This window comes from Thalassophryne amazonica, chromosome 19, assembly GCF_902500255.1.
Source record: "Thalassophryne amazonica chromosome 19, fThaAma1.1, whole genome shotgun sequence".
Lineage (NCBI taxonomy): Eukaryota > Metazoa > Chordata > Actinopteri > Batrachoidiformes > Batrachoididae > Thalassophryne > Thalassophryne amazonica.
The window spans coordinates 19,639,417-19,664,092 of record NC_047121.1 but is presented as its reverse complement, the minus strand read 5'-3'; the positions used below and the strand labels follow the sequence as shown (position 1 = coordinate 19,664,092).

The 24,676-nt window shown below is 39.7% G+C and overlaps 1 protein-coding gene across 2 annotated transcripts in view; it reads right to left on the bottom strand.

The window, feature by feature from the left end:
- The window catches only part of LOC117501102 (transcription factor IIIB 90 kDa subunit-like), a 307,385-nt gene that overhangs the window by 89,691 nt on the left and 193,018 nt on the right, over positions 1-24,676 (bottom strand). For both annotated transcript variants that reach the window (XM_034159916.1, XM_034159914.1), the window contains exons 14-16: positions 23,113-23,194; positions 22,898-22,953; positions 19,325-19,590 (exon numbers count right to left, since the gene is read on the bottom strand). In XM_034159916.1, the coding sequence (XP_034015807.1) occupies positions 19,325-19,590; positions 22,898-22,953; positions 23,113-23,194 (404 nt within the window). The remainder of the gene's footprint in view (positions 1-19,324; positions 19,591-22,897; positions 22,954-23,112; positions 23,195-24,676) is intronic.

Sequence of the window (24,676 nt, the reverse complement as noted above, 5' to 3'; positions counted from 1 at the left end):
AGCATGCCCACACTGAGTTTTAGAAACATATTTACTCTGTGTTTTCTTTCAAAGTCTGTGTGTGTCACCTGGCTGTGTCAGCACAGCCCCGACAGCAACTAAAAACAGAACAGCAGCATACCTGCAGTGAGTTCAAAAATTTTTTTTACGCTTTGCTTTTTTCATATAAGCACAAAATCTCTTTCTGAGGATGGCGTGAGACAAAAGCATGACTAAAACCTTCTCACCTGCCAATCAGGTAGCACTTCCCACATAATGCATGAGTTCTTCATTTTTCCTGCTCAGTCTGTGCAGGCCAGGGCCTTAGCCAGTGGGAAAGAGGACAGAACCTCCCTCCCTCACTCTTAGAGTAAAGGTTCACTTTTGAAGGCATTTTTTGCATATACTACTTCTACTACAAATAATAATAATAATAATAATAATAATAATAACAACAATAATATTTTTAACAACTAAAATGTTTCATCTGTATTACTCTCTGGCCAAGTCTTGTTACAATTCTGCACTAAGTGGAATTGATGAGCCATATAAAAAATATTTGCTCAATTTAACTTTTTTTTTACATAACTAAAGTGGTATCCTTATCCTTTTTTAAAGCTATGTCTAAGCTGTGGCATAAATGGGTCTGTCTGGGGTTCCAGCTTTAAATTCAATTCAGTTAGGGAAGCAATAAATATGAAATTGATTAAGGCTCTTGAGGTTAGCAGTCTTATCAAACAAAAATATAGGTTGTAATGTCAATTTGGGATAAAGGCAAAGAAAAGGTAAAGATGTGCAAAAGAAAATACTAATACAACATACAACCCCAATTCCAATGATGATGGGACGTTGTGTAAAATGTAAATAAAAACAGAATACAATAATTTGTAAATCCTCTTCAACCTATATTCAACTGAATGCACCACAAAGACAAGACATTTAATGTTTAAACTGATAAACTTTGTTGTTTTTGTGCAAATATTTGGTCATTTTGAAATGGATACCTGCAACACATTTCAACAAAATTGGAATGGGGCAACAAATGACTGGGAAGGTTGATGAATGCTCAATGAACACCTAACTGGAAACAGGTGAGTGTTATGAATGGGTATAAAAGGAGAAAAAAGAAGGTATAAGTCATTCATTGTATCTGATGTGTTTTTCAAATATCTTTCTTTGGGAGAAACCTGATGCCAAGTGGGCAGTGTTTATTACCAGTCACATTTGTTTGTACCTGTACATATATAATTAAATCTGTAAATATTACACCAGTTGTTTGTCTTGTGTCCAGTTGAAGACAGATGTTTAATCAATCATATCTGGAACTTGTGACTTTCAGATCAAAGACTTGATTAATATTGATCATACCATGATCAGATTCCTGCGGTACGCAGATGGTACCCCTTTCGAGGTATTTAATTCAATTTAATATTTCATTAAATATCGTTTCAACTTATATCTACTACATCAGGGGTGGGCAACTTGTTCCAGAAAGGGCCAAGAGGGTGCAGGTTTCCTATGCAGCCACTGACTCCACCAGGTGATTCACTGATTAATATCACTTTGAGCAGATGGAATCAGTTAATCAGTGAAATCACCTGGTGGAGTCAGTGGCTGGAAAGAAAACCTGCACCCTCTTGGCCCGTTCTGGAACAGGTTGCCCACCCCTGTGCTACATAGTGCTGGTCTTCAACAGTTAATAAGGGTGTGGTCTCAATGTGGCTCAGACTTTGACATTAAATATAATGCAAAGAGTAATATTATGATTGCTAGAAGCAAGGAGGACAGTAAATTGCCATTTTCTCTCTGTCTGACCTAATCCTCAAGAGTTGTTTGACGCAGAGACATGTCAAAGTGACATGACCAAATTAAGTGGCCCTCCCATCAAATCTCCCACACTCTGAGTTTCTGTTTGAATGCCTGTTGAAAGTGTGTACTTCAAACTATATATCAGTTAGGCCCAGTAAAACTTGAATCACGATAAATAATTTTCACCAGGCTTTTTACTGAATATTGTGGCAACATGTGGGGTGGGTCTTTGTGCAGCATGTGCACGAAAGGGAGTTCTCTTCCTCTTTTCTCCTCACTGGCCAGAGCAATTACAAAATGATCACGACCCACGTATTTTGTTGTGGAGGCGCTTCGTTTAACACACGCACAAATGTCTTCCTCTTTTCTCTTCTCTGGCTAGGGGAGGACGACACGACTTGCCCTTTATCATTGGTGGAAAAAAACGCATGATGTGAACCATCAAAGTCACCAACCCCACGGGGGTTGCTCACCATCCCTACATGGGATGTTGCTGAGGAAAAAAAATGCCAACAGACTGAGGGCCCAATGCTGCCTCCAGGCAGACAACAGGAGGAATGACAATGTGTAATGCCTGTAACATATCCAACACAAGACAGAAAGGTCTTATGTTGGACAGGAATTGTTTTTCTGAGTGGCACAAATAATTTGTGTGGCATCTCGCTCACTCACTCACTCACTCACTCACTCACTCACTCACTCACTCACTCACTCACTCACTCACTCACTCACTCACTCACTCACTCACTCACTCACTCACTCACCTTCAACTGCTTACTCCAATTAAGGGTCGTGGGGGGCTGGAGCCTATCCCAACAGTCATAGGCTGTGACGCGGAGTACACCCTGGACATGACACCAGTTTGTCGCAAGGCCACATATAGACAAACACATTCACACCCACACACACATCTACGGTCAATTTAAAGTTTCCAATCCATCTAACCTGCATGTCTTTGGATGTGGGAGGAAGCCGTAGCACCAGGAGGGAACCCACGCAAACACAGGGAAAACATGCAAACTCCACACAGAAAGGCCACAGGTGGGACTCAATCCCATGACCTTCTTGCTGTGAGGCAACAGTGCTAACCACTAAGCCACCGTGCTGCCCTGTGTGGCATCTTATTGTTTTGTAAATAGTTTTACAAAAAAATCCCTGAAGCATTTCTTGCATTTTAATGTAAATAGTTTTATATAACTTTGTTGTTTGCTACATTTGCACATATGTTTTTGAAATTTACAATTTATATTTGTATTCCAAGTTATAAAAATGGTTTGTTAAACATGTTTGTTTTTCATTGTAAAAAAAAACAAAAAAAAAAACTTTTTTCTATTCAGATTTTATGTTTTTGTGTGAATTTATGTTCACTGTGTTAATACAGTATGCCAGAATGAAAAAAAAAAAATGTCACAAAGGTGAGCGTATACCGAAAAAATGACAGCAAAGAAGGCAAAGTAAACATGTTTTTAAGGTAAATTATGACGATAAAACTAAAAGTGGTCAAAAATGGCCAATTATACCCTGGACCCGAGGGGGTTAAAATATGTGACAAGGTTAAATATTTAGGACATTATACAACTGATGACCTGTCTGATGATAGGGACAGACAATAAATGGTAAATGGACTGCATTTATACAGTGCTTTTCCATCTGCATCAGAAGTTCAAAGTGCTTTACAATGATCCCTCTCATTCACCCATTCACACAGACACACTCACACACTGATGTCAGGGTGAGATCATGCAAGGTGTTCACTACACCCCGGGAGCAACAAGGGGATTATGGACCTTGCCCAAGGGCCCTTAGTGATTTTCTGGTCTGGCTGGGTTTTAAAACAGAGGATCCTCTGGTCTGAAGCTCAAAGCTTAACCATTACACCACCACCTCTGACAGGTGGCCTTGCACATACATGCATAATGTATGCACAAGCTAAATATGCTCAACCGCAAATTTAGTATGTGTTCATCATCTGTGAAGACCACACTTTTTAGACGTTTTTGCATCCCAATGTATAATACCCACTTATGGCAGTGCTGCAGAATAAACAGTATGAATAAACTTAGAATACACTTAATGTGGCATATACTAGTGGCATGAGACGGCTGCTTAAAGTCCCACAATGGAGCAGTGCATGTCAGATGTTTGTCAGTGTTGGTGCGCCCACCTGTCCTGCTCTACTCAGGAATCTCATGCATGGGTGTATGTGTAGATTATCTGAGTCATCCAATAGCATAAATGCAACACTAGTGAACCCTGCAATGAGTGCAGTCAGGTTCACCTCAACACTATGGAACCATTGACTCTTTACAGTGCATCTAGGAAAGTCTTCACAGCGCTTCACTTTTTCCACATTTTGTTATGATGCATCCTTATTATAAAATTGATGAAATTCATCTTTCCCTGTCAAAGTTCTACACACAATACCCCATAATGTCAAACTGAATAAAAGTTATGAGATTTTTTTCAAATTCATTAAAACAAACAAACAAAAAACCCAACTAAGAAATCACGTGTACATAAGTATTCCCAGCCTCTGCCAAGAAGCTCAAAATTGAGCACAGGTGTATCCTGTTTCCACTGATCATCCTTGAGATGTTTCTGCAGCATAACTGGAGTCAACCTGGGCTAAATTCTGTTGATTGGACATGAATTGGAAAGACACGCACCTGTCTACATATAAGGTCTCACAGTTGACAGTGCATGTCAGAGCACAAACCAATCATGAAGTCAAAGGAAAGACCTCTGAGAAAGGATTGTCTCAAGGCACAAATCTGGGGAAGGGTACAGAAACATTTCTGCTCCATCATCTGAAAAAATGGCTGCCCGTCTAAAGTGATCGATCGAGGGAGAAGGGTAGTGGGAGGAGTTGGGGAGGTGACCAAGAACCCGATAGTCATTCTGTCAAGGCATTCCTCTGTGGAGAGAGGAGAACCTTCCAGAAGGACAACAATCTCTGCAGCAATCCACCTATCAGGCCTGTATGGCAAAGTGGTCACATGGAAGCCACTCCTTAGGCCTGCTTCACACGGCAAGATCATTAGGCCGATATCGGACCCGATCTTCCCCTTCTGACAATCTTAAGGGCGCCCTGACAATTGTGATGACGCTAAAGATAATCTTATCAGATATTCCTGCCGTGTGTGGTGTGTTAAGAGCGCTCTGATCTGCTGTGAATAGTTTCTGGATACACTGCAGTCTTTATGCATATACTATGTGCACTTTCTGCTATTGTAGATTTCGGACTCTTTTCATTCTATTTATTTGTCTGTCTCTTTTTGTGCTATGGACTATGTTTTTGTGTCCTAAATAAAGTAACTGAGTTGAGTGAAACAATCACTTTTGCTGCTTTTGCTTTACTCCAACATGAAATGGCACAGTTGTCGGAAATCAAGAGATGAAACTTCTGTGAGTCAGATGAGATTAATTGTCTCAGCATTTTTGTCTAGTTGAAATGCAAACACATTAGAAGATCTAAAGAAAAGATGAAAGAGAAAATGGGTTCGGAAAAAAAAAGATGAAGCATAAGGGACAGACAAAGAAATCATTAGCAACTTAAAAAGCCCAAAGCCAGAGCAGACATGATGGTGCAGTGCCTGCAAGCTGGAACTGAAGGCTTTTAACACGAACAATAAAAAAGTAGGCGACAGAATAGAGGAGGAAATAGGGAAAGAGGTTGTGACAGAAAGGAAATGGCAAAAAGTAGGATGAAGTCGTCAGAGAAACGTGGAGGAGGTAGGCCAAAAAAAGAGAAAGGAAGTAAAGCGAAGAAAAGAGAGAGGAGAATATAAATGAGTCTTTTTCCAGAGCAGAAGAGATTATGTGAGTAAAACCAATTAGAAAGTCATTTTTATGCAATTAAGGGGGAAAAAAGACAAGCTTCTTCCCCCTGTAATTAAATTCAGACAGTTGTCTGTACAACAGTGGTTACCAGCTTTTGTCTTTAGCATGTGAGCCATTAAAGCCATTGAAAAGCAAGAAGTGTAGCGTGAACATTTCAGAATAAACTCGAGATTTGTGATCCATCAGAAACAGGCTTGGCTTGGCACCGTTACCCTGCTGACGAGTGAACAGAAAGCACAAATGCCGTTAGAGTTCATGAAGTGAAGCAAGATGGTAGGTAGCACAATACAAGACTTGCGTTTAATTAATACAGTCCTTCCTACCTACAGTCCCTTTCTCTCAAAAATTCTTGAAAGGGTAGTTGTAAAACAGCTAACTGATCATCTGCAGAGGAATGGTCTATTTGAAGAGTTTCAGTCAGGTTTCAGAATTCATCATAGTACAGAAACAGCATTAGTGAAAGTTACAAATGATCTTCTTATGGCCTCAGACAGTGGACTCATCTCTGTGCTTGTCCTGTTAGACCTCAGTGCTGCTTTTGATACTGTTGACCATAAAATTTTATTACAGAGATTAGAGCATGCCATAGGTATTAAAGCCACTGCGCTGCGGTGGTTTGAATCATATTTATCTAATAGATTACAATTTGTTCATGTAAATAGGGAATCTTCTTCACAGACTAAGGTTAATTATGGAGTTCCACAAGGTTCTGTGCTAGGACCAATTTTATTCACTTTATACATGCTTCCCTTAGGCAGTATTATTAGAAAGCATTGCTTAAATTTTCATTGTTACGCAGATAACACCCAGCTTTATCTATCCATGAAGCCAGAGGACACACACAAATTAGTTAAACTGCAGGAATGTCTTACAGACATAAAGACATGGATGACCTCTAATTTCCTGCTTTTAAATTCAGATAAAACTGAAGTTATTGTACTTGGCCCCACAAATCTTAGAAACATGGTGTCTAACCAGATCTGGATGGCATTACCCTGACCTCTAGTAATACTGTGAGAAATCTTGGGAGTCATTTTTGATCAGGATATGTCCTTCAATGTGTATATTAAGCAAAATATGTAGGACTGCTTTTTTACATTTGCGCAATATCTCTAAAATTAGAAAGGTCTTGTCTCAGAGTGATGCTGAAAAACTAATTCATGCATTTATTTCCTCTAGGCTGGACTACTGTAATTCATTATTATCAGGTTGTCCTAAAAGTTCCCTGAAAAGCCTTCAGTTAATTCAAAATGCTGCAGTTAGAGTACTGATGGGGACTAGAAGGAGAGAGCATATTTCACCCATATTGGCCTCTCTTCATTGGCTTCCTGTTAATTCTAGAATAGAATTTAAAATTCTTCTTCTTACTTATAAGGTTTTGAATAATCAGGTCCCATCTTATCTTAGGGACCTCATAGTACCATATCACCCCAATAGAGCGCTTCGCTCTCAGACTGCAGGCTTACTTGTAGTTCCTAGGGTTTGTAAGAGTAGAATGGGGGGCAGAGCCTTCAGCTTTCAGGCTCCTCTCCTGTGGAACCAGCTCCCAATTTGGATCAGGGAGACAGACACCCTCTCTACTTTTAAGATTAGGCTTAAAACTTTCCTTTTTGCTAAAGCTTATAGTTAGGGCTGGATCAGGTGACCCTGAACCATCCCTTAGTTATGCTGCTATAGACTTAGACTGCTGGGGGGTTCCCATGATGCACCGAGTGTTTCTTTTTATTCACCTCTTTTTGCTCTGTATGCACCATTCTGCATTTAATCATTAGTGATTGATCTCTGCTCTCTTCCACAGCATGTCTTTTTCCTGATTCTCTCCCCTCAGCCCCAACCAGTCCCAGCAGAAGACTGCCCCTCCCTGAGCCTGGTTCTGCTGGAGGTTTCTTCCTGTTAAAAGGGAGTTTTTCCTTCCCACTGTTGCCAAGTGCTTGCTCATAGGGGGTCGTTTTGACCGTTGGGGTTTTTCTGTAATTATTGTTTGGCTTTTGCCTTACAATATAAAGCGCCTTGGGGCAACTGTTGTTGTGATTTGGCGCTATATAAATAAAATTGATTTGATTTGATTCTCAAATAGTGGGTGTATGGCAGGGGGAAGCGTGTGTGACCGTGGAGAACATGCTTTTTTCTCGTACTAGAAAAAAGTGTAATTGTCAGAGTGTGCGCAGGGAGTACTGAGGACTCTAGCATAATGGAACGCAGCTCTAGGTAGGGTTTTTTTTTTTTTTTTGCACTATGGTGGAAGACAAACAAAGACCGGTACGTCTTAAACGGCATGAAGCCAATTAAATTAAGGCATCACTTAAAGACATTACACCCCAATCACGCAGATAAGCTGCTTGAGTTTTTTTCAGCGAAAACTTGCCGAATATTGCCAGCAATCATCCCGTTTTGTGAACACTGCTTCAATAAAACAGCAAGCACCGTTAGCATCATAGCACCATAGCAGAGGAGCTGAGCAGCAGTAGACATGGTCTCTGTCATGATGGATGATGCAAGTGCTGCAAAAATAAAAACAAACACAAATTAAATAAATAAAAATCACAAAAAATAATCATAAAAAAAAAATCAGCAAAAATTGTTTTAATCATTTTTGTTTTGTCTGTGAAAGTGTTTTATAAATTGTGATCCTGAATAAGTGTTCTGATCAATTTGAATGTATTATTCAATTTCAATTCAATTTCAATTTATTAATTTATATAGCGCCAACTCACGACAAAGTCACCCCAAGGGGCTTCACACAATTCATAACACAAAGTAATTTAAAATCAAAATTAAAATCAAGAAAAGCACAATAAAAACATAAAACACAGTAGAATAAAAAGAAATTACAAAGCAAACATAAAAACAAATCAGATTAATGATAAGACAGTCTAAAAAAGTGGGTCTTCAGTCTTGATTTAAAAGTCTCCACTGTGTCAGACAGGTTCAGGTAACTTTATTTGGTAACTTTACTGCCTAATAACTGCAGGTAGATTGTTCCAAAGAGTCGGACCACGGTAGGAGAAGGCTCTATACCCCACAAACTTGTTGGTCACCCTCGTAACACACAGAAGTCCTGCGCCCTGCGAATGCAAGGTCCGTGCAGGTACGTAGGGCTTAACCAAGTCCGTCAGGTAGGAAGGTGCCAGTCCGTGAACAATTTTATAAACCAACAATAAGACTTTAAAATCCGATCTGGCAGAAACCGGTAGCCAATGAAGAGATGCCAGAATGGGTGTAATGTGGTCAAAACTTCTACTTTGTGTCAAAAGTCTGGCAGCAGCATTCTGTACCAATTGAAGTCCCCGAATGCGCTTCCTCCAGTCTGGCTCTCTCCGTCTCTCCGTCTGCTGTGGATTCATCTGGGTGTTGAGGAACAATCTGGAGTGATGTGAACGGTTCAGCAGCTGACGGTAGGATGAATATGGGAGGTGTGTGGAGACAATTCGCCAAATTCACAACATTCCTGACAGATTAGTGACAGAAAGTAACAATGCGCTGTTGCGCACAATAACGTACTGTTGCGCGCAATAACACGAATAGACCAGGACAATATTCTTGACCGTGCATAATGGTTCGTAATAATTCGCCAGCGACACATGCCATAAATTGTAACATGTTGTAGCAGTTCGCAACAGTTCCAGAGGACACCTGACGCCTCTGCCCCGAATCATCACATTTGTGATTGGCAGCCAAGAATGTAATACTTCGTGACATTTGTGACTTGTCGACGTTTTGTGTATACGCAGCATTACTAAGGAAGATCAGGGCCGGTTTCATAAAGCAGTCTAATCTTGTTTAGTCAAATAAGCTCACTTAGTTGACTAATTTTTTTTTACCTTAGTTGCTGCACAAAGTGCTTAGTTGGCTAAAGTTTCAAGTTATCCGACTAAAGTTTTTAGCCTGGTACAGAGGAGGCTTATCTTATTTTAGTCGACAAAACTTCAGTGTCTTACCTCAAAATATGGCAGCTATTATGTACCACCACTTGATGGAACACTCAAGAGCATCCCTACGCCGCTCGTATTCCTTCAAAAGGAGAGTTTCCTCTGTTTTTGGCCATGTTGCAGCAGACAACTGTCATGATGCGTTTGTTCACTTCTCACATAAGCCACCGGGTGTTGCTGCTACACTGAGCAATGCTGTGTGCATAAAAAGGCTTGATGGAAGTGTAGAAGAAGAAATTGAAGCATGAAATTGCTAGGCTAAGATCTAAGTACGTCATTCTGCTGTTCGCATGGGTTGCATAAATGTTAATAAAGCCAGTTAATGAAACAAAGGCTGGAAAGCTCATGACAATGAACAACCCGGAAGTAAACATCTCTTGGCAATGGCACGCACAAGGCCGTTATGCCCGTGAAAACCGCTGACTAAGGTAAAACGGGTAATCTACGAGTTTAACCATTGATGTGAAATGATTAGACGGATAATGTTTGGCGACTAACTGTAGTCGACTAAGAAAGTGTAATAGACTGATAGATTAGACTGCTTTATGAAACCGGGCGCAGATGTTTTTTCTCACCAGCCACATTATCCACCTTCCATCCGGCCCCCATTAAAATCCTAAAATGAAATTGCAAGCTTAATTTGTCACATTTCATACAGACTTGAAAGATCTTTCAAGTCTGTATGAAATGCTGTTACAGGTAATTCCATGAGGCAGTTGTTAGATGAAGAAACTTCAGTGTAATTCAATTGGAGAAGAAGATGTGCCAAAGGCTGTCTACACAAAAGCAGCCAATGGACACCAACGGGAAGATGTTAAAAAATTAACAATATAAAACAGGGACATGTTGGAGAAAGAATGGTTGCAGAATGAACTGCAGAGCCCAACGTGAGACTGAGACGAAGCAACACAAGCGATCTCTGGTAGCAAACCCTCCAGTGAAGCACTGGGAGCAGCCTGGAGGAGGAACTGGGAAGAGAAGAGGAGGCCAGCGTACACAATGCTTCAGTGTAACTGCTCGGCAAGGCCTTGAAACAAGGCACAAAGGCTGCACTGTCAGCAGGCCTGATCCCGCACTTTCATAGGTCTCCCTGACACCAGGCCTCTCCCCTTTTTCAATAACCAGCACAGCAACCTTTTCAGAGGCTGAACCAACGGTCTGCTCCTTGACCACACAACTCAAAGAGACTATTCTGCTCTCAACGGTCACTGTTTGAGATCATTTTTGTCATTCTTAGCCCACCCCCTGCCCCCCAACCTCAGTCTAGTAGTTCATTTAATGCTGCAGCTGACATGGTACAGCAGAATCCCAGATTACACCGCCCCACTGATTTCTAGGCCACAAGGTATATTCTTGTTCCTAACAGCTTGTGCTTACAGCTACTGAAATCTCAAAAACCACAGGGAGTGAGAACAGCGTTGTCCATTCAACACAGGAAAATTTGTGCAATTTTCCAATAAATGGACAGACCAGAAAGCATTGCTTCATTTCTGTTTACCACTGGGGGCAGCACCACATACAGTAGCAGGCAGAGCTGCACAGACGCAGGCAGCCATTGCTAGTATAGCCTAAACAGCATAACATAGCTTTCCCGTTCTGAAGTATTAAATTGTCAGCTGATCGTAAAGTTCAAACAGGTACATGTATTAATTATACTGCCTACCACGATTGGACATGTTGATTTTGCTTTTACCTTGCCAAGCTAAACGTTCTACTGACCAGTCTCTGGAGAGTTTTGCGGCGACCTCTGAAATTTTACAAGAGTTTGAAAATGCGGATATGGCAGCATAACAAGCTTAATTCAGTTTTATAATGTCACAAATTGATCTAACGACCACATCGCAGTACACTGAGATTTATTGAGGGGTCTGCGTATCGATGTAGCCGTATCCATTACTTTATAGTTGATTGTCAACTCATATTAATTGTTACATTATTGGACAGAACATGTTGCTATGGACGATATCAAATCTTTTCGTCTGTACTACAATTTAGTGTAGGCAAACTTGAAACACTGTTCTGTAATGTTTCAAAACCTTTGCAACATCTCTTTCAGACTATTGTTCCTGATCCCATATCATAAAGAAGACCTTGTGTGGTGTGCTGCCATCTGCTGAATGGTTCAAGAATTTGCATCCATATCAAATAATGAATTTCATATTTAAAGACTGGAGCCAGCATGTATGCTGCTTGTATATTTCTGAAGATGATCAGGCCAGGAGACAAGTAAGCTTCTCCGTAAGAATGCCAGGACTACTGCAGACAGTCAAAACGTGCAGCTCACATCCAGAATCAACTGGATGATGAGCTACTTTGAGTTTATATTTCAATAATCATACATGTTTCTGGATTGTGAATGAAAACCCACATGAACACCAGACAACACCCACCAGCTGGTGAGTTAGAACCAAGGAACTTTGTCATCAAGTGATGATGTTCATTATTTAGTGATTATGGAAATGCATTTTCCTTTCCTTCCTTGGTCGGACTGTCCTTGGACAGTTAAACAAAAGGATGCAGATTAAAGTCACAGCAGGTGGAAAATCACTGGTGGAGTCCTTGAACAACCTGGCAAATGACTAAGTTGTGTCACACTGTGCTGAAGCTAAGCCTGACCTCTTGACCCCCACGTGGACAAGCGTAAATATAAAATCAATCTTCCCACAATGATCAACAAGGCATCACATTACCAGTAGGGCTGAAACGATTAGTCGAGTAAACTCGAATAATTCGATTACAATAATTGTTCGAGGCAAATTCTGTGCCTCGAAGCTCCATTTAACCATTTAACGGGATGTTTTCAGTACTGAAGCAGTATCCAAAATTTGAAAAACATCTCCGTATTTGTGTCAGCACTTCACCAATGGGACATTTTTCTGACTGAATACAGCATTTAACTAGCAAACTAGTTACTAACAATAAATGTTAAAGTCTATTAGTCAGAAAACCTGAGCTAATGTCAGCCTGTGTCAGCTGAGCATGGTTAATTTATAAAATTCACACGCTGCTATGGTGCTGTGATATTTACATCAAGTCTTTTTCTGCCTGCTGCTACTGCTTTGACATTAAAATAGTGTAATTATGTAGCACGTTTTGAAAAAAAAAGTACTCAGTAGCTGCTTTACACATTTAACTTTACTATCTACAGCAAGAGGCAGAAAGACCTGTTAACAGAGAGTTCTCAATGAACTCTCATTATTTAGAGTGTACGTTCCAAAGATTTTGACCACTGCAGCCCCCAGGTTGAAGCCATCAGCCTCTCGGGCTTATATAATTTATTTTATTTTATTTAACCTTTATTTATCCAGGTTAGTCCCAAAGAGATCAAGACCTCTTCTGCAAGGGAGACCTGGACAATTATAAAGTTTCCAATTCACCAAACCTGCATGTCTTTAAATGTGGGAGGAACATGTGAACTCCACACAGAAAGGCCACAGGTGGGAATCAAATCCATGACCTTCTTTTGTGAGGCAACAGTGCTAACCACTATTCCATCTTGCTGCCCAAATAGAATAGTGGGGAACCTTTGCAGTATGGAAGCGGTAAAATAGAACAACATTGTAATGGGAGGAAAAAACAGCAGTGAAATATGCCGTTTGTACTAATTTCAACATACTGCACTGAACTTTTTTGCAGTTATCTGTTGAAGTGTTGACCACAATATTTATATACTGTGGGCATCTACCCACAATACATAAATGAGCCCACCTTTACTCAAAAACAATGAATGCTAGTGTAAGTAAGACCCTTCGGCTGCTCCCTTGATTGCACTCAGGGTCACCACGGCAAATCTGAGGTAAATCTGAAGTTTTATGCCTGATGCCCTTCCTGATACAACTCCACTTTACATGGAGAAATATGGCAAGGGTGGGGTTTGAACCAGGAACCTTCCGCACTGGAACCAAGTGCAGTAACCACTTTGTCACCACCCCCATATTAAAAGGGCATATAATGAGGACAAAGTAGGGGTATGATTCAGCCACAGAGAAACCTGAGGAAAAGCAAACCCTGAGGACGGGGGTGTGGCGCCTGCCCACGTCCCCAGAAGCTGAAGAGTTCAAGATGCTCTGAAATACATTTTCCTGAATTTTAGAGCAAAAAACTGAGGAAATTTCATGAGACTTTCATGAGAAGATTTGAGAAAAAAAAATTTGAAGTACTCCATTCGAAAAATTTTTTTGAAGTACACCATTCTGAGTATATATTAGCAAAGTTACACATGTCGTGCCAATCCAGTAAATAATATTCATCTGCCCACAATGGTAGGTCTATTATGTACACAGCAGTAAAAGTATCAGAGCTGTTCTTAAGAGTCTTCAACATTCAGCTGCACAAATAGAGAAACAGACTTTGACAATCATGTAAAGCTTCACTTAGCAAGTAAAAGGATTATAGCAAGTCATATTTCTACAGTAATGTTCAGTATTTGAATAGAGAAATAGTCATAAAACCTCATCCATCTTAGAATTACAGGCTCCGAAATAATATCAGCACAAGATACTTATTCTGAGATACTGTACCAAGAATAAAGATGCCCATTAACATTAAGTTAATGAGTAATGAAAAGAAGGAACTTTTGTCTGTGTACCTGAATGAGAACAAGGTGTCCAATGTTTACAGAATATTTTGAAACATTTACAGTAGTGTTCAGAATAATAGTAGTGCTATGTGACTAAAAAGATTAATCTAGGTTTTGAGTATATTTCTTATTGTTACATCAGAAACAAGGTACCAGTAGATTCAGTAGATTCTCACAAATCCAACAAGACCAAGCATTCATGATATGCACACTCTTAAGGCTATGAAATTGGGCTATTAGGAAAAAAAAGTAGAAAAGGGAGTGTTCACAATAATAGTAGCATCTGCTGTTGATGCTACAAACTCAAAACGATTATGTACAAACTGCTTTTTTAGCAATCCTGTGAATCACTAAACTAGTATTTAGTTGTATAACCACAGTTTTTCATGATTTCTTCACATCTGCGAGGCATTAATTTTGTTGGTTTGGAACCAAGATTTTACTCTCATCAGTCCACAAAATATTCCTCCATTTCTCTTTAGGCCAGTTGATGTGTTCTTTGGCATGTTGTAACCTCTTCTGCACATGTCTTTTATTTAACAGAGGGACTTTGCGGGGGATTCTTGCAAATAAATTAGCTTCACACAGGCATCTTCTAACTGTCACAGCACTTACAGGTAACTCCAGACTGTCTTTGATCATCCTGGAGCTGATCAATGGGTGAGCCTTTGCCATTCTGGTTATTTGTCTATCCATTTTGATGGTTGTTTTCCATTTTCTTCCACGTGTCTGTTTTTTTTTTTTTTTCCTCCATTTTAAAGCATTGGAGATCATTATAGATGAACAACCTATAATTTTTTGCACCTGCGTATAAGTTTTCCCCTCTCCAATCAACTTTTTAATCAAACTACGCTGTTCTTCTGAACAATGTCTTGAACATCCCATTTTCCTCAGGCTTTCAAAGAGAAAAGCATGTTCAACAGGTGCTGGTTTCATCCTTAAATAGGGGACACCTGATTCACACCTGTTTGTTCCAAAAAATTGACAAACTCACTGACCAAATGCCACACTACTATTATTGTGAACACCCCCTTTTCTATTTTTTTTTTTTTTTTAACTAATAGCCCAATTTCATAGCCTTAAGAGTGTGCATATCATGAATGCTTGGTCTTGTTGGATTTGTGAGAATCGACTGAATCTACTGGTACCTTGTTTCCCATGTAACAATAAGAAATATACTCAAAACCTGGATTAATCTTTTTAGTCACATAGCACTACTATTATTCTGAACACTACTGTAACTGTTGGATTAAATTGCAACATCAACAGTATCAGTGAATAGAAAAAAAATCATTTGCCAAAATCATGAAAAGTACAAAAAAGAGAAAGGGAGTAAAACTGATTTGAGTTTATATTTTTTATATAAAGAAAGAGATTAGATTAAGAGATGAGGGTGTCCACATCGTCTGGTGAGAAGGTGAAAAGAATAATTTTATTCATAACCTTTTCTAGATAAACACATTCATCCTCCACGCTGAACGGAATTCATTCAAATCAGTGGTTCTGATGAGCAGACGCGTGCAGACAGTCGGGAATAACTTGTTTTCTGTAACCGAGGACTTTCAGCCAGATTGGCTGTGTACCACACTTTGAGCACTGCGGTCGGTTCACCGGGCTCATGGCTACACAGCAAAGAGACAACGGATTGGTTTGGGACTACTAATGAAGTAAAACCACTAAAAACTCTTGGTAATAGGCCTCGGAACAAATGCAGTGAGTTACTGTAAAGTTCAGGAGTGGGGTTAGGAAAGACCAACAAACCAATGAAATGATGAGGTAGGGGGAGCTTACATCCCCATAATCACCAAAGAGCTGCATCCAGAGGAGCAGAGTACTATAACTTTCAAGATGGTACCTAAAACCAATATTCAGTGAAATAGGTTTAAAACTGAGCCATAGGAAACCAATTTCTTCCCAACAGCAAACAAACTGAAATAAGCCACAGCTTTTCTCCCGACTGAAGAAAACCCATTAGAAAAGCTGTGTGGAAGAGCCCCGTGAGTGAGGGTGGTGCAAGGAGAGGGGAGCCTAACAGCCAGACACAAATCCTGGCAAACAAGATACAACTTGGAAGATGGAGAAAATCCCACAGGAGTTGGGGGTGTGGGGTGGGTGGGAGTTTCAGGGTGGAGGGATGCTAACATGAGTGAGTGTTCAATCTGCAAAGAGTTTGAGCATCTGTTCTCCTGTCGCTGGTGATTATCGTGGACGACTGGAGAAGTAACACCGCATTGCTGTGGAATGAAGCCACCATCAAGATAAAGAAACAAAGTGAACTTGAGCACAGAACAGGAGTGCTGGATCAAATCTGTGCAAATCTCTATCCATCTCGTCTCTATTCAACTGAGCATCTGCTGTTTACATGGAGGATTATTTCATAATTTGGCGGGCCAAAACATGCACTGAACAGTCCAAACATAATTAAATATGGATTTATGTGCACAAGAGCACATAAATCCATAGAGCTGTTCATCATTATTAAACTATTGACCAATGTGACAGGTTACAGTACTGACAAGAAGATCACACACAGGAAACTGATGATCGAATGCACTCAGGCAGTAAATTGAAGTTGCTTCTGAAAGGACACAACAGCTGAAATCATTAACTATTGAAATTATATTTAATCATACAACTACTAAAATTCCGTTATGCTTGTTGGACATCTCCTGCTCAGGGTCACCACAGCAGCTCATCAGTCTCCATCTCTCCCTGTCACACCAACCACCTGTATATCTTTTCTCACCACATCCATAACTCTCATCTTTGGCCTCCTTCTTCTCATCCTTTTGGGGGATCCATCATCAGCTTCCTTCTTATATACTGTTTTCTTCTTCCATATCCATCTGCTTGCTTGGTCTCCAAACCTTGGCCTTCTCGAGACGCTGGAATCCTCAACAGTGAGGCAACTAATTTCTGGATCATGTATAGAAGAACTCGCCACATGGCCGAAATGTCATAGCTGATGCTCCCTCACCATATAAGTGATTCCCCTCATTTAAGTAACCCCTCATCTTAAGTAACAAGTCGTTCAACACAAAGTCCTTCCAGCGGTACCCAAGGATCCTCCAAAAGAGACCAAGTACCAAAGACACTGAGGTAACTCATCTGCCACTCTTTTCCAATCAGTCTGCACTGTTAGCCACCTCTCTGCCTCACTCTCCACAACTCTGGATAGTCAATCCAAAATTTTAAAACTTTTCTATCTTGACCACTTCTACAACCCCTGGCAATAGTTATGGAATCACCGGCCTCGGAGGATGTTCATTCAGTTATTTAATTTTGTAGAAAAAAAGCAGATCACAGACATGACACAAAACTAAAGTCATTTCAAATGGCAACTTTCTGGCTTTAAGAAACACTATAAGAAATCAGGAAAAAAAAAATGTGGCAGTCAGTAACGGTTACTTTTTTAGACCAAGCAGAGGGAAAAAAAATATGGAATCACTCAATTCTGAGGAATAAATTATGGAATCACCTTGTAAATTTTCATCCCCAAAACTAACACTTGCATCAAATCAGATCTGCTCGTTAGTCTGCATCTAAAAAGGAGTGATCACACCTTGGAGAGCTGTTGCACCAAGTGGACAGACATGAATCATGGCTCCAACACGAGAGATGTTAAATGAAACAAAGGAGAGGATTATCAAACTCTTAAAAGAGGGTAATTCATCACGCAATGTTGCAAAAGATGTTGGTTGTTCACAGTCAGCTGTGTCTAAACTCTGGACCAAATACAAACAACATGGGAAGGTTGTTAAAGGCAAACATACTGGTAGACCAAGGAAGACATCAAAGCATCAAGACAGAAAACTTAAAGCAATATGTCTCAAAAATCGAAAATGCACAACAAAACAAATGAGGAACAAATGGGAGGAAACTGGAGTCAACGTCTGTGACCGAACTGTAAGAAACCGCCTAAAGGAAATGGGATTTACATACAGAAAAGCTAAACGAAAGCCATCATTAACACCTAAACAGAAAAAACAAGGTTACAATGGGCTAAGGAAAAGCAATCGTGGACTGTGGATGACTGGATGAAAGTCATATTCAGTGATGAATCTCGAATCTGCATTGGGCAAGGTGATGATGCTGGAACTTTTGTTTGGTGCCGTTCCAATGAGATTTATAAAGATGAATGCCTGAAGAGAACATGTAAATTTCCACAGTCATTGATGATATGGGGCTGCATGTCAGGTAAAGGCACTGGCTGTCATTACATCATCAATAAATGCACAAGTTTACGTTGATATTTTGGACACTTTTCTTATTCCATCAATTGAAAGGATGTTTGGGGATGATGAAATCATTTTTCAGGATGATAATGCATCTTGCCATAGAGCAAAAACTGTGCTTGGTCTAAAAAAGTAACCATTACTGACTGCCACAATTTTTTTTCCTGATTTCTTATAGTGTTTCTTAAAGCCAGAAAGTTGCCATTTGAAATTACTTTAGTTTTGTGTCATGTCTGTGATCTGCTTTTTTCTACAAAATTAAACAACTGAATGAACATCGTCCGAGGCCGGTGATTCCATAATTTTTGCCAGGGGTTGTACTTCTTCCAACCACAGTATTCTACCACACTCATCATTCAACTGTATGTACTCCATCTTACTCTTAACAACTTTCATTCCCCTTCTCTCCGGAGCATATCTACACCACTCCAGGCTCACTTCAACTTGCTCTCTACTCTCACTACAAATCGCATCTGCAAACAACTCCACAGAGCCTCCCGTCTGATCTGGTCTGTCAAATTCTTCATTACATTTGCAAATAAGAAAGGGCTCATAACTGATCTTTTATGTAATCGCCTCCACTGCTAACCCATCCATCATTCCTGTAGCACATTACTGCCTCACACAATCCTCATACATGCTCTACACCACCCTCACATACAATACCACAACTGTTCTCTTCCTGTCATAAGTCCTCCACATACAATATAACTCCTTTTGGATGTCTGCACACTTTTTGATGAGCATTCAAAGCAAAGACTCGCTTGGTCTTTCTTGGCATGAAGCCATATTGCTCCTCAATGATTTTCAAATCTCTTCCACTATTCTTTCCCATAATTTGATGCTGTGGTTTATTAACCACTATGCATTTGTCAATACTCATGGGGCTCTACGTAGTGTCAAACCTGACTTGTGGCAATAATCAAAAGGTTCAAATCATGCTGTTGGCCTACCTTTTTCCAAGCGTGTCGAGTGGCATGCTCAGGCTCGGTGAGTTGCGAGCTGCTGGTTTACGGTTGTATCCTGCAGTCTTTGCAGGAGGCACTTCATTTTGGTTTTTGGACTTGTGTGCTGGGCTGGACACAGGCTTGACATTGAGGTCCTTCAGGACATCATAGTTGATCTTGGAGGAAATTTTCTTCTGCTCCAACATCTTCTCAATGGCCTCATCAGCAGTACTGGCTTGTATCCTTGTACGTTGCTTTCTTGGTTGTTTTGGCTATTGGTGTTTCAAAAAGAAAAACAATAAACCCACTTTTTTCAAAAGCATTTATTACGATAAAATAATGCGTTTTTTTTTTAAAGCTTATGTAGGTACCACATTGCCACAACACATATACGAAACTCTAACCTGGATTTCAAATCTTTTTAACAATAGCATTTTCTGTGCTACTCCATTATGAGGCTGTGAACAAGAACACAACATGCAAATGTTCAAGCTTATAATCTAGTTACAGTTGTCAATGGTTTCTTGTGGGCTTCCCTCACTAATCTTTTTGGCAGGCAGTCACTGTTTTGAGTGCAGTTGTGTAGATTTACTACATGGGCCCATCAGTTTCACATCTCTTAATTTCACATCCTCAACTGATGTGTAGAACTTAACTTCAGACCTGTTACCTGTTGACACGACAATCAAAGACTGAGCGAATAATAGCCATGAAAGAGAGTAGTAGCCGTTCAATAACTTTTTAAACACTTAAAACTGGTCAACACATAAAAAATTATCTTATTTGGATGTAATTTATAGTTGACAGTCTACAAATTGCATAGTCATAGTATGCAATTTGTATGCAATAGTCATTATTTGCTTTCAAATGTGGCAGGCTACTAAACTAACATGGAAAATATAAATCCATATATAAAATCGTATATGGTTGGGATTTCATATGTCACATTGGGCTCATCGGCCAGTTTGTCTTACTGCACATTAATTTATACACAGATTGACTTTGGTACACACTGCCCAAAATATAAATATTTCATGGAACATGGGCACAGGCTTCTCACAAATTTCTTCACACATTTATTTAAATGAAATTCACCCTACACCAGTTCTGCCTAAAAACATAAATTGCAAGAGCAGTCTCAGTTTTTGTTTTTTGTTTTTAACACATTCGGATCAGTGCCGTCATGAGTAAACCTCTATTATACTGCTGTGCCACAGCAGATAATCCATCCAGTTAAAACCGGTGAACAGATGTTGAGTTTGACAAGAAGCCTGCACTGTGCCAAAACCAGCATTTGGAAATGAACCTGCTGACAATACAAACTCCAGCCAGTTCCAGCGGGCTCACGCTTCGAAGTTCATTCATGTCATATTTGCATTGTTTACCACCAATAAATATTTTCTTGATGTGAAAACTCTGTTTTTAAAATAACATCTTTAATAACAGCAGCATTCTAAAGGCACCTTGACACGTGCATGAATTGGATCCCTGCACTTGCACGCAATCTGGCGTGCCAATGAGTAAACCCGTCGCAGACTGTTGTAAACTGTACACAGCTGTTCAAAATTTCTGGCACGCATTAATGTCGTGCCACTTGTGAACTACTTGTGAACATTGCGCAACCTATTTGAAAAAACTGTGTGTCACTGCGTGTCAATGCATGCAGGGCAACTGAACGATTATGACGAGAAGTTACATCTATAATAAAAATAACTTTACAGATACATTATCTAACACATAAGAAGGAATGAAAATACAAGTGTTTTACCAATCAATTACAATATATATTTTATAAATAATTACCTTTGAGACAAGATACCAAATGCTTTCTCCACCACACGACGCACATGAGGCAACATGTAGCTGTAGGTAATTTCTCTGTGATTCTGGGAGCGATGAGAGAATGCTTTCATCACCCACGTTCTGAGAGCACATGCGTCATCAGCTACGAAATGATTATTTTATATAGTGTGGCATCCAGCGGGACAAAGTGGGACACATTGGCATGACGAATTGCTTGCATTGATCAAATTTGTGTAAGTGTCAAGATGCCTGAACACACTCTCTTCATTTCTCAATTTCTCAATTTTATTTGCTCGGAGGGACAACGTACATTAATGAACATTTTCTTTTTAAAATAAATAAAAATAAAAACATAAAGGTACACAATTGCAGCCACAGGCTGATTTCCATTATCAGTCCCCCTGCCAGATGGTACAGGCAAAGGCGGAAATATAATTCCTTCCCGTTTCATCCCAAATAGCAAATTGGGGTGGGTTTTAACTACTTGGTCCATCTTTTGTCAATCTTTTTTTTTTTTTTATTATTATGTTTTTTCAATTTCTATCTTTATGAAGACACAAGGAACAGTAAAAATAAACAAAAGGCAACAACCAAAAACAGCAAACTGCCAGACCAGAGACAACGAAGTGGTATAAACATATAACTGACGAGATCTATATCAAATTTACACAGTCAGAAACTTTTATCCATGAGCAATAATCTGGCATTGAGCCAGAAAAGGTCCCCATATTGCAGCATGTCTGTGTTGTCTGTCCGTATTGTCCAGGCGAAGACGTTCCATCTGTATCGCTGAGACCATTTCTCTAAGCCAATGTTCAAAACTTGGAGGGTTGGTGGATTTCCAGATCATCAGGATAAGTTTTTTGGCAACTACCATTCCAAGTTGTATTGCTGACGATAAATGAGTTGTGTATCCCAAGCTGATAGAAGAACATCCGAATATTGCAATATGGTGATCTGGTTTAATATCTCTGGAATAACATTTAGAAAACCAACTAAAAATTGCAGACCAAAACCCAAATACTCTGGGGCAAAACCAAAACAGATGTGCTAGTGTTCCTTCAACAGAAGGACATTTATCACATTGAGAAGATACATTGGGAAACATTTTGCTTAGTTTTGTCTTTGAATAATATAATCTGTGAATTACTTTGTACCATCTTTTGTCAATCTTGAACAAATGTGGGATACGTAGTAGTCACGAGCATGATCGGCAATAGCACTGAATTCATATCATCCTGATTTACCAAATCGGCATCATTACGTGGCAACTTTTGGGTGTTCATAGTCTTAGCAGCTTCAACCATTTCAAACATCTCTAAACAGGGTAGTCGAACTTGAAACCAGTTTGATTTTGTTCCATCGGGGTAAAAATTTGATGCTAAAGCAGCATTTGTTGCAGTTGTGGCTGAGAACGCAGCCAGGCGCCGCTTTACTTTCATTTTCAAGCAGGTTGCCACGTGTGCCCCTTATAAGCCAGCCAGTTATCACGCTGACTTATAAGGGTAGATCATTCCACAGAACAGAGGCACGATAAGAAGTTTATGACTGTCAGTCGTGCTGCTCAACATTTCCGTCTTTAAATTTTCTTCACGCATGGAATGTGACATTGTGTTTTAATGAATGTGTAAGAACCATTCACAGATTTTATACCTATATAAAAAAGAAAAAGAACAACAATCCTGTGTAAGGAGCTTTGAACGCTTTCATCAATAACTCATGCAAACATTTCTCCGGTTCCCTGAATCCTAACTTTTTAATGACCACAGCTCTTACCTTCTTTTCTTTGTAGGTCCCCAACTCCTTTTCTTTTGCTATCTTAGCCTCTTTTTCTGAAATTTGGATACAGGAAAACAGTGTTGGAACAAACAACCTGTAACATGGTATGGTGGGAACTGACCAGCCACAAACTTAACATTTAAAGACCAATTGGTTTGACTGCAGTTGAAAATAAATTTGGATGATTAAATGTCAACATTTTGTAAAAGTACCTTTCTGCTCCTTTAAGTAGACTGTGTTTTCCGCCATCCAGAGTGCAGTTTTGACTCTGATTTCGTCGTCATTCAACAGGTACTACACAGAGGCAGAGAGAGGATTATCAGATCTCAATCAACTAGGGATGGCTTTTGATAAGATTTTATCGATATCGATGCCATTATGAATTCAGCTTATCAAGCTGATTCTTTATCGATTCCCTTATCAATAAATCCTGTGAATTTTCTGTGTTCTAAAAGTAGGCTTTACAGGTTTATTATGTCAACAACATTTTCTTGAGCCTTAAGGTAAATAAATATGAAATTGGTCATTGGATCCTTGATCTCTGGAAATAAATTAAAAATAAATAAAATCTTTACATGGTCACTGGATCCCAGCTCTCTGGGACAGGTTCATCCGGGAGTCAGCAAGACCTTATTTAGGACATTGTTTTGGTGATTAGGGATGTCCTCATATATTGTAATAAATATTCCAGAGAAAGGCGAGAGCTTCTCTCAGAACTGAGAAGAACAGGACTGAAAAAAGTTTCTGCTGGAAGTATTTTAAACATAGGATCAGCTGGTTAGGTGAACTGGAAACTTTATAATTGTCAAGGTCTTCCTTGTAAAAAAAAACATCTTGATCTCAATGGGACTAACCTAGTTAAATTAATATTAAATTAAAGTGGGAGTGGGAAGTGTTGGCTTTTTAAATACTTGAAAGACACTGGACTCAATTTAGTACTGCTACAACAGACTGATGCAGAAGGTGGCAGCAATGCAACAATGAGGATGCTGGCTGCCATTAAACACCATAGAAGAAGAGAGGGTGCGTTTGATTTATATGACCGTTTAGAGGTCAGAGTGCATTTCCGCATTGACACAATGGCCTCAAAAATCCACACACACACAAAAAAATGCATAAAGTACTTAATTTAGTCATATTTGTCGTCACCCTGGGTAAATTGTCGGACTCGGACCCACTGATTGTGCAGCTAATCTCGTTTCCTCAGCAGAGCATGCACAAGACAAAAACAAATGTGTTTTCTTCATGGCAACCAGCTAGCTCCAACGTAATGTGAACCGAAGAACCTATTAAGTCTGGACTTGAAAGTCTCTACAGAATATGACTTTTACTGATGCAGGGAGATCATTCCACAGAACAGGGGCATGATAAGAGAAAGCTTTGTGAACTACAGACTTTTTATTCATCGTAGGGACGATATGTAGAGTTTAATTATGTCAGCTAGGTCGGGAGGTGCCAGTCCGGCTCGAGAAGGATTCGGGCAAAATCCCACTTTTCTCTTCATCAACAGCAAAACAACAAAGCTTATATGTAATGTCCAAACACTCCTATTACAACAACAAAAAAAATCAATTAGTATTTTTAACCATTTATTAAAAATTTTCATCCAGCAGGGGTGGTGGCCAAGTGGTTAGTGTGCTTGGTTTTAGCGCAGAAGGTTCTTGGTCAAATCCCACCCCTGCCACATTTCTCCATGTAATGTGGAGTTGCATCAGGAAGGGTATCCGGTGTAAAACGTGTGCCAAATCAATATACACATCCACCTTGGATTTGCTG